Raw genomic sequence first — 10676 nt, 5'->3', positions numbered from 1 at the left:
CATTAACCTTAGCTTATGCTAGTAGGCAATATTCTCGGACATTGTTCTTGTAAAAATGTTCTATTGAAGTATCTCAACATTCTAACGGGTCGTTAGTGTCAGAGACTAACGGGGAGATTACGGTTCGGGCTTTTAGCTTCTGAAGCATGACGAAGCACAACAAGCCTCATAGCTTAGCAGCAGCGCAGCTCTGGTGTCAGAAATCTGGTTCAGCTGACCGTTCAGGTTCACAGTTGCTGCTTTTAGAAAAATATGACAGTGTCCCTTAAGGTCTCCGTGTTATTTTGTTTTATTACCTTTGCATGTTTCTTGTGAAGAGCTAAGATAGGACGGTGTTTACAGCAGTATGTACAGGCGGATCAGTTCTCGGCTGTCTGGCTCTGGTCTGCTCTCCCATAAACTCGCTCTTTCAGGCTGAATACAGAAGTGATTCCATGGAAGTTACTCGGGGACGGCTCCTTTATTTACCATCCGTATCCCCGGTATTTTTAGGCTGATCCGGAGTGAAGTGAAGGCTGCAAACTTTGCGTTGTGCAGCGCTAGCTTTAACTGGTAGTGGCAAATATTACAAGCCACCATCTTCTTAATTCAGGATCGCTTGGAAATTAATGAAAACTTAAAAGCCCATTATATTAGGAAGACAACAATGTTCATAGCATTGCTTTTTTTACATCTGAAATACGACTTAGTCTTTTCTAGCAGTCATGGTAACTCAAAGCAGAAACAAATGAGCCGCATTAGCTCCTGAAGATGTGACGTCAACGCCGTAGGTGCAAAGAGCCCATATTGATCCATGTATAAGGCGCATCGGATTATAAGGCGCACTGTTGGTTTTTGAGGAAATTGAAGGTTTCTAGGTGCGTCTTATGGTGCGGAAAATACGGTAAGTTTCCCTCTTGGCATGCACCCTAATAACTGATTAAGACTTTATTTATTCATGTATTTATCACTGAGGGTACCACTCCAATTTTGTTATATTCTTGAAAGATAATACAAATAAAAAAAATCTTATGTAAAATTGACTATTTTTTTCTTTTTAGCTTTACATCATGTTGTGATGTTATTCCGTCATCAAAACATACCTGGAGTGTTGCCTTGATTCTTTCATACATGTTTGAGAAATCTCCCATGGCAACCAGTGCTGGTAAAAAAGTTGTCAGGGTTAATAGAGGAGCCATGTTGTAATGACTTCCTGAAGGTGGAGCTTCAGAAAGAGTAGAAGTTTCTTAAAGAGACAGAGGCCCAATTTCAAGATGTCATGTTGGGAAGTTCTAAGTCACGTTTGACACACAGCATTTTTATAACAACTGAAGGTAACATGGTTACTTGATTGTGCTAATAGATGGCACTATGTGCCTGGAAAAATACGTACTACTGCCCCTTTAAACATAGATTTGCACATGCATGCAAAAATTTTTCATTATTTTTTGGATATTCTATTAAAATTTGTATAGAGCCTGAATGTTCCAGGCATGTACTAGACACTATGCAAAAGGTTGTAGGATAGGTCATGGGATAAGACCTCTCCTAAAGATGTTACTCTAGAGATGTCTGATATTGAGTGTTTGGATTTGGGAAATAAGCCATGGAAAAACAGGAATTAGATGGCAGTTTTCTTTTGAAAAAGAAACATCTGGTGTTCCTTTCAATTCACTAGTGCAGAAGACCACACCTATAGTGGAAATGTTTTTCAGATTTTATTTTGTATTTAATCATAATAATTAAAAAAATAATCAAGAAAGTCAGATGAAAGAACATTTCCCTGTTACTCTCAACATTTTACATCAGCTCTAAAAAACCATTACAGTAAAAGAAGTGGACGACGTATTAAAACTCAAACAATAGTTCTGGATTTCCATCACATTTGGACAAAACAAAGAAATAGAAAACATGCTGTTTATTAACATTTAGCTGTAGATTTCGGTGGACTGGTGCCTGAGCAGAGGCTGCAGAGCCAGAGCTCCTGCTCACACGTAGCCTCTGCCTCCTGCAGAGCTGGACGGAGGGTAGCGGGGGCCTTTCCCGGAGGAGCCCCTGTCTGAACACATGCAGCACAGGAAGCCCCCACCAATGATGCACATGCAGGCCGCTCCCCATCCGACGTACAAGGCAGACCCGAATTCATACCTGTGGATGACACAGATCACCGTGACACCTCAAAGCTCACGGTTTTAGACGTCTGCGTACTGAATGATAATAAAAAATGAACAGCACATCCAGTAGCAACAGTTCAGATTAGGCTTTGGACACGGATGGCATTGAGGATTTTATGTAAAGCTTTGCAAGACCCAGCTTTTATTTTGATAGCCTACTTCCAGCTATCGACAAGTGAATTTGTAAACTAGTTAAATATTTAGCTAAGCTCTAAAAGTTTGGTTTAGAGCTAAATATTTAGCTTCAAACTGAAAATTTTGCTTGCTAACTAAATATGTAGTTGGAAGCTAAATATTTTTATTGCTGTTTACTACATGTTTAGTTTGTAAAATAAATATTTAATTTAGAGGTAGTAAAATAAATAAAGTCTAGTTACTAATATAAACTAACGTTACTTAGTTTATATTAGGCTGCAAAAATCATTTTGAGGCCTAACATGACTTTGCCCATATTTTGAGCTTTATTTTTGCCATAACATAACTAATAAAAACTAATATAAGCTTAGTTTACTAACAAACTAAGATTAGATTGACATTAAATCTACAGTTAATCTATCATTAACTATATATTTTCAGATTTTATGCTATCCATCCAACACCTAGAACTACTTATATAACTGATATGAGTAAGTAAACCTCGCTTAGTTTACTAAATATTTCATTTAGAGTTCAATATTTAGTCTAGATCTAAATATTTAGCTTTCTTACTAAATATTTGTGAGCGGAATATTTAGCTTCATTTATTAAAACTCATCCGTTGTGATTAGTAATACCTTCCTAGGAGCTTTGGGGGTAAATGAGTGAGGAGCTCCTTACCTGGAGTTAGTGGGAGTTGATGGGCTGTAGAAGTCCTGGGCTACTCTGTGGCCGTACCAGGATGTTCCAAACAGGGCAAGCACACCTGGAAAACCAGCAGCAAGGACAGACGAATCACAACTCGTTCTTCCATAATCCAGGTTCAACTTGCTAAATTATAACGTCAAAAGAATATAAAGTATTTCTCAAAAGTTAAAAGCTAAATGATTCATATTTTTATGAAGTCCCTCCAGGATATTTCAATGTCTTTTTGTGATTTTTGAGGCCTAAAATGACCTTGCACATTTTTTAAGCTTTATTTTTATCATAATGTTTATTTGGTCTTGAAGGACAACATTTTAACATATTTACATATTTTATGTTAATTAACACTTTCAAAGTTCTTCAAATAAACAGTTACAAGAGATATAACTGGCTGATAGATGAGTGGCTCGTCATCTGTCAGCCAATCAGAGAAGATGTTGGTGTTTTGTTCAGGCTTTCCCCTTCTTCTTGGAAGCGGCTACGTTTGCTGTGTTTTTGGGAAATTACAGTCACCGTTTTTGCATAAAAGTTATGGATTCAAAACGTTGGAATGACATACAACTTTTTCTGAACTGTGTGACGCTGTGAGAGCGCCGGTGGAGCCAGCTGCACAATGTCCAAAAAAAAAAAAAAAAAACATCACCCTGCCACCACTTCCTGCTGTCTTCTTCATTGTTTCCACCAGTAGTAACATCCATTATTGATCATGTGACTCGGGATGCGGAAAAAAGGTGTTGCCTTTGCAGTTCTGTGAAACATCTATTTCAGTACCACCGAAAAAATACCTCATCCTAGTGCAACAACTTTTTATTAAAAAGCATGTTGTTGTTTTATTTTGTTTTTTTTTTTCAAAATTGTCATGTTTACATTAAGTCAATTTATTTTCAGAATTTAAACGTGCACAACTTTACGGTTAACATAAACACCGCTACAGAGTCATACCATCTGGTTCCTGATGACTCTATGGTTTTATCCACAGCAGTGGAGAGATTGGAATGAAAGAAACTGATTCTGTGATTAATCTGTGATTAATTAAGTGATGGATCTGAGCCAAAATGCTGGCTGCAGTGTAGCAGATTAAACATTTATTTTACTGAACTGTTTAAGCACTGTTTAATGCATATATTAAGGGTTACTAGAGAATTTCTAGTTCCATCCATCCATTTTCTTTACACCCTTGTGCCTTAGTGGGGTCGGGAGGGTTGCTGGTGCCCATCTCCAGCTAACATTCCGGGCGAGAGGCAAGGTCATCCTGGACAGGTCGCCAGTCTGTCGCAGGGCAACACAGAGACACACAATCATGCACACACACACCTAGGGGCAATTTGGAGAGGCCAATTAACCTGACAGTCATGTTTTTGGACTGTGGGGGGAAACCGGAGTACCCGGAGAAAACCCACGCATGCACAGGGAGAACATGCAAACTCCATGCAGAAAGACCGGGGCCGGGAATCAAACCCAGAACTTTCTATCTGCAAGGTAACAGCTCTACCAACTGCGCCACTGTGCAGCCAGAATTTCTAGTTGATTCGTTAAAATGTTTCTTCATGAGAAACTCAAAGAAAACAAATTGTGTCGAGTCTCTCACCAGCTATAATGAAGATCACTCCTCCAGCCAGAGCCACCTTGGACTTCTGCTGTGGTTGTTCTGCCATACAGGTGGTGCACTCCAATCCGACCACCGTCACCATCATGGAAATGAAGCAGAGAAAGATGGCTGCACACATGAGCGCCCGGGTCCCCTGTATGTTCGCTGGAGGCACACATTCAGGATGGAGGCCTTCGATTAGGACATTTTATCCGCAGTAACATTGAAGAATGTTTCAGATCTTCAATCAAATTTTAGTATCAGACAAAATTTTACACATAAACTGTAGATTTCAAATGATAATATTATTTATTAAGGGAAATAAGGGTTGTTTTTGGGAACATCCGCCGTACAGGGCTTCTGACTTGCAGGTCTTTTCCATCACTTTGGAGAATAAAACAATACTTTGGAGTATAGTTTTAATTTAGTCACATTATAAATTATTACCTCCCATTGGCCATCAGATTGCTCAAAACCATTAATCCTTCATTCAGATAATTTGAAAATATAAGTTCCATACTTTTACTGACGGTCTTAACAATTTAATATTGTTTTTATTGGTGCCTCATGTATATAGCACTACATTCTTGAAATAATCTACAAGTAACATATCAGCCTCATAAAGGAGCTTTTCTAAGTCAATAATTCTTTAACATGGATGAAAAATTACTAAAAAATTATTAATTATTAATAAAAATTATTAACAATTTCCCTGAGGGAAAATCCCAAAGGGATTAATAAAGTTTCTATCTATCTATCTATCTATCTATCTATCTATCTATCTATCTATCTATCTATCTATCTATCTATCTATCTATCTATCTATCTATCTATCTATCTATCTATCTATCTATCTATCTATCTATCTATCTATCTATCTATCTATCTATCTATCTATCTATCTATCTATCTATCTATCTATCTATCTATCTATCTATCTATCTATCTATCTATCTATCTATCTATCTATCTATCTATCTATCTATCTATCTAGTTCCACCAGCAGATTATTTGACTAAAATCATGGCAAAAATATCTTGTTATAAGTGATATACATATAATTTGTTTTGTCTTATTTCAAGTGTACTAAAATATTGCCACTGGATCTCGGTAAGAGTTTGTGTTTTTGCAGTGCGTTTCAGTGGAGGGTTTCTGTGATCAGAGAGCTGCTGGTATCTGAGAAACACGTCCCGGCTTGTCAGAGGTCCTGAAGATGTCAGAATGTCTCTGATGTTCAGTAGGACGTCTTTCATGATGTTATAACCTGTATGTATTCCAAAATGAGGCATAAATCCACCATATTTTCATTTCACATTCCTCCCACAGTCAAACCTAATTGTCCAAATTTTGGAATCTGCATAAAACAAAATAGTTTACTTTGCTTTAGAGCTCGCAGTAAAGCAGTCTGACTGAGGAGGGCATCACTAAAACTTACGTGGCAGCTGAAGGAGGGAGTCGTAGATTTTACACTGAATCTGCCCGGTGCTCTGCCACACGCAGCTCTTCCACAGACCCTCATACATGGCCTGAGCTGTGACGATGTTGCCCCCGGCGTACGACGAAGCTTTCCACTCCACCATGGCTGTGCATGCTATTGTCCCAATGAAGCCAAGGAAGGCCAGGGAGAAGCCAAGAAGCTGAACTCCAGAATTTGGCATTTTTTTACCTTTAGCAGGATGAAACAAATGCTGTGAAGTAGAGTGAGAAAGAAGGATTTTAAAGATTGGAACCTGGCTTGATGTTCTTTCCCTGTGGATCACAGAAAAAAAAAAGCAGCAGGTATGCAGCTGTGCATCTACTTGGGAAAAACCTGAAGGAAAAGGGAGGATCCAGGACTCTCACTGCCTTTCATCCAGTGAAGAAGAAAAACGGTGACACTATGTGGACCTGAGCTTCTACTGCAATGAAGGGGGAACTGCTTAAAATCCTTAAACTGGAGGAAAAAAACAGTAAAATATCATTCAGACATAAGTGGGGTTTGCTACATAATCTCCAAAGTCTGTGCAATTATAAAAACATTAATAGAATATAATTAAAATTAAAACCTTAAGATATCACAAACACATCGATCTAATATGCTGAGTAATTTATTTCACATTGTTTTGATGGTTATTGATTACAGATAAATGAAAACACAAAATTCATTTTCTTTGTAGAAGCAAGTATTATATAATCCAAGTTTATATTTTTTTCTGTAAGAATGTTATATCATATTGTGCTCTGCATAAGGAAGACTGATTGGTTCTGCTCTGCAGGTCTGATTTGATCATTATAAACCTGAGGAAACAAACGTCACATATGGGGTTCCTCAAGGCTCTGTTCCCAGCCCCTTTTTGTTTACTGTGTTTTATCCTCTGCTGATTTCCTCCATACCTCTCTGCATTAAAGCAATAATTCATGTTAAAGGAGCCCAGACCAAGTACTAAGTGGATAATATTGTATTGTTCCTGGACATATTTTCCAGAGGGACTACTATATTAAAATCTTTCAGTCGTATGTAATATTTTGTTTTTCTGAATAACTTAATTTAGCAGTAAAACACATCATATCTATCAAAATACTCAAAATTAGGGCTGCAACTTATGATTATTTTACATCATAAGTTTCACTATTTTAACTGAATTATTGACATGAATAGATTTCTTGACGTATTATGATGTAACTTGAAACTATAATCTGACACAGTGAGAAAACCCATTTCTCTTGAATCTGTTTGCTTTGTTTACTAAACCTTTGTATTTTTTATTTTATTTTTTTTGCTGAAACTAACAGTCCACTTATCCCAGCAGGAACTTTTTGGGATGTTGGTCTGATGAAATCGTGGCAGCACCCGGGCTGCTGTCCAAAGGTTTTTATCTCTCCTAAGTCAGGCTTGTTGTTTGCAGTCTGCGTCAGCTGCTTTGCCGATGCACCCGCACATTTATCTCAGTGCTATGGGATCGCCGTAACACACAGGTATGTTGGAGTTCTTTCGTGTTTTATTGGAAAAGTCTGGTTCTTTTGTGACTGAATAGATGATGAACAGAAATTGTGGCAGTTTAATGTATCCAACAGTCTTTAAATCTGTTATTTTATATTCTTCCTTTTTTGCAGTAACCATGGACAGACAGTTGGGTCAGACTCTCCTGGTTCTACTTCTCTGCCGTATAGGCAACAGTGCCTGTCCCTACAAATGCCAGTGCTTCACTGAGCATCAAGTGCTGTGTGCAGATGAGAGGATGTCGTCTTTACCCAGGGACATCTCCAGAGAGGTCAGGGAGGTTATTATAATGACGTCCTCCTTGGTGTACCTTTTTTCCAACTCGCTGATGGAAAGTTCACAGCTCACCAAGCTCATCTTCCTAAACAACGCCCTGAAAAGTATCCACTTGACTGCATTTGAGCATCTGACCGAGCTTCAGGAGCTGGAGCTCAGCGGGAATCCCAATCTGGATCACCTCTACCTGGGAACCTTCTCCAAGCAGGAGAAGCTAAACAAACTGCTGCTCAACTACAACAGACTGGAAACAATACTTCCTGGGTTGTTTGACCCTCTGACACAGCTGGAGGTTCTGCAGATGAAGAGCAACGTGTTGTCAGATCTACCTCCGTTTCTTTTCCGGAACCTCAGCTCGCTGCGCATTCTTGATCTCTCCCAAAACAGAATCCAAAAAGTCACAAGAGAGACCTTTTCTGGCCTGGCCAATTTGGAGATTCTGAAGTTGGGCAACAACCTCATTGGCAACCTCACATCTGACACGTTCCGCAACACCTCACAGCTCACCGAGCTTCACCTAGAGTGGAACAAGATAGTGCAGCTCGACGATGGCGTCTTCTCTGCGATGGCAAACCTGAGTGTGCTGAACCTCCGTGGGAACCGCCTGACAGCCTTCGTCGATAAAGCCTTCGGAGGGGAGCCGACAAATCTGAAGGAGCTGAACCTCAAAGGCAACAGACTGACTGAGTTGTCTCTGGAGAGCCTGAGCTCACTGACAGACCTCACATTGTCGGACAACCAGCTTTCCAGCCTCACAGAAAACCTTTTCAGAAATCTAACCTCCTTGGAGAGCCTGGACCTGTCTGACAACCAGCTCACCTCTCTGCCTGAAGGGATCTTTAAAGACCTGTTGAGCATCGAGGTGATCAACCTCCACAATAACAACCTGACCGAGCTGGACTCCAAACTGTTTCAGGACCAGGTTTTACTTAAGAGGCTCTACCTGTCTGACAACCAGCTGGAAACGCTCCCGCTGGGACTTTTTGATAATTTTATCTTGCGGCCAACGGTGAGGCTTCATGGGAACCCCTGGAGGTGCGAATGCCAGCTGTGGTACCTTCATGACTGGCTAATCCAGAACTTACAGGACGTGGAGCTGTCGGACCTTGTGGCCTGTGAGAGGCCGGACTCTCTGAGAAAACGAACCCTGGTTTCCATCAGAAAGGATCAGTTGGTCTGTCACCGGTCGGCAGAATGGATGCCTGAGCCAAACTCCTGCAGCCTGCAAGTATCAAACAACACCGTGGTCGTTAGGTGCAGCGTGGAAAAGTGCTCTACCATGACGGTTAAAGTGCAGTTTCAAGAGGAAGACGGTGAGGTTAGGGAGCACATTTTGGAAAAAGAGTCTGATAAAGCTCAATGTAGCAATGAGACGCTGAGAGAGAGCACCATTGATTAGCTTCAAGGACTTTGTCCAGTGAGCAAATTCTTTCTTCACACCAGGGGTCGATGATGTTGCCTGACTGTTAGTCAGTACTATAAGCAAATATCTGACTCATTGACTGACAACCAGTATGAAGAAATCCTGCTGGATGACAGAGTGTGGATAAAGCTCTTTTTGTGCAAACTTCAGCCAGTTATTTTTTTATTTAAGGTCCTCCAGTGACTAAAAAGCACGAGTACCGATAAACCAGAAAAACTCTGGCGTGCATATGTATTTACTCAGATGCCCCTAAATAAAATTTAGTGCAACAAAATGTCTTCAGAAGTCACCCAATCAGAAAAGTCCATCTGTGTGTAATTTAATTCTGGGCACACTTGCTCCAATGAGCTAATATCTGAGCTACCTTTTCGCTCAGCGGTTTAGCATTGTTTGGCTAATCTTGAAAACATTTGCTGCGCTTAGTTTCCTAAGTTTATTTTTCCAGAAAATAAACTTGAAATAAAATCTAACCTAAAATTATTTTTTTTGTGAACTTTCAGTTGAATACATTTTGACATCTGTGTTGAAGTTTTGGTTATCAACGTTCACACCAGGGGTCGATGATGTACTTAGATGTTTATGTTCATGCTAACTTTTTGTTTTACTTACTACATCTTTTTTTATTCATAGTTTCATAGTACTACAGAGACTGACCGGCCGTCCTGTGGTCATCACTCTGGTCCTGAAGACTCAGACGGATGACAAAAGAGAGCAGGAGGAGGTTCCCCCTTTGCACAGCAAGGCGCACAGATGGCTGCACCTTGAATACAGCACTTACTGGTGGTTAACAAGGGTCAAATGGCAGTCGGTCAATTAGCTCTTCAATGTGATGTGAATGACATCACATTAAACAGGACAAAGACAAGCTGAAGCGGTCACATTTCCAAAGCTCTGATTGGATCGCCTAAACTGAAACTAATTCTCACTCTTCTGAAACTATTGCTTTAGATAACGGGACTAATGTGGGCTGTAAATATTTAATGTTCTAAAGTAGAAATTAGACTATTACAGTCAATTCAAGTTTATTTGCATAGCACATTTCAGCAACCAGGCAGGTCAAAATGCTTTACACATTAAAAACAATAAAACACTTATAACCAATATGCAAGTATGAATGGGTAAACAAAACCACAATTATTGAAGTAAGTGTTATAATTAATATAGTAAACATAGAGAACAATCATGATAACAATCATTGTCTGTAACTGTTTATCCATGCAGGGTCACCAGACGGCTTGTGAAAGTCTCCAGGAGTTCTTAAAGGGGCAGCAATATGTATTTTCCAGGGACATAGTGGCATTTTGTATCATAATCAAGTTTCAAGTTCAGTTGTTATGAAAATGCTGCATATATCAAAAATAAGTTCAAAAATTGACTTTGCGATTTAATGTTTTGAAATTTGCCTCTGTCCCTTTA

General features: G+C 39.5%; 2 protein-coding genes across 2 annotated transcripts; one reads left to right on the top strand and one right to left on the bottom strand.

Moving 5' to 3' along the window:
• Positions 1-1684: 1684 nt before the first annotated feature.
• cldn1 (claudin 1) lies at positions 1685-6509 on the bottom strand. Its single transcript, XM_008433322.2, has 4 exons — positions 6017-6509; positions 4582-4746; positions 2970-3054; positions 1685-2127 (listed from the first exon to the last, which is right to left on the bottom strand). The coding sequence occupies exons 1-4, from the start codon at positions 6237-6239 to the stop codon at positions 1968-1970; spliced, it is 633 nt and encodes a 210-aa protein (XP_008431544.1). The 5' UTR covers positions 6240-6509; the 3' UTR covers positions 1685-1967.
• Positions 6510-6786: 277 nt separating this feature from the next.
• Positions 6787-9740, top strand: zgc:153913 (uncharacterized). Its single transcript, XM_008433323.3, has 2 exons — positions 6787-7536; positions 7675-9740. The coding sequence occupies exon 2, from the start codon at positions 7680-7682 to the stop codon at positions 9234-9236; it is 1557 nt and encodes a 518-aa protein (XP_008431545.2). The 5' UTR covers positions 6787-7536; positions 7675-7679; the 3' UTR covers positions 9237-9740.
• Positions 9741-10676: the final 936 nt, after the last annotated feature.

This window comes from Poecilia reticulata, chromosome 17 (genome assembly GCF_904066995.2).
Source record: "Poecilia reticulata chromosome 17, P_reticulata-male-v2, whole genome shotgun sequence".
NCBI lineage: Eukaryota > Metazoa > Chordata > Actinopteri > Cyprinodontiformes > Poeciliidae > Poecilia > Poecilia reticulata.
This window is presented reverse-complemented; position numbering and strand designations above follow the sequence as displayed.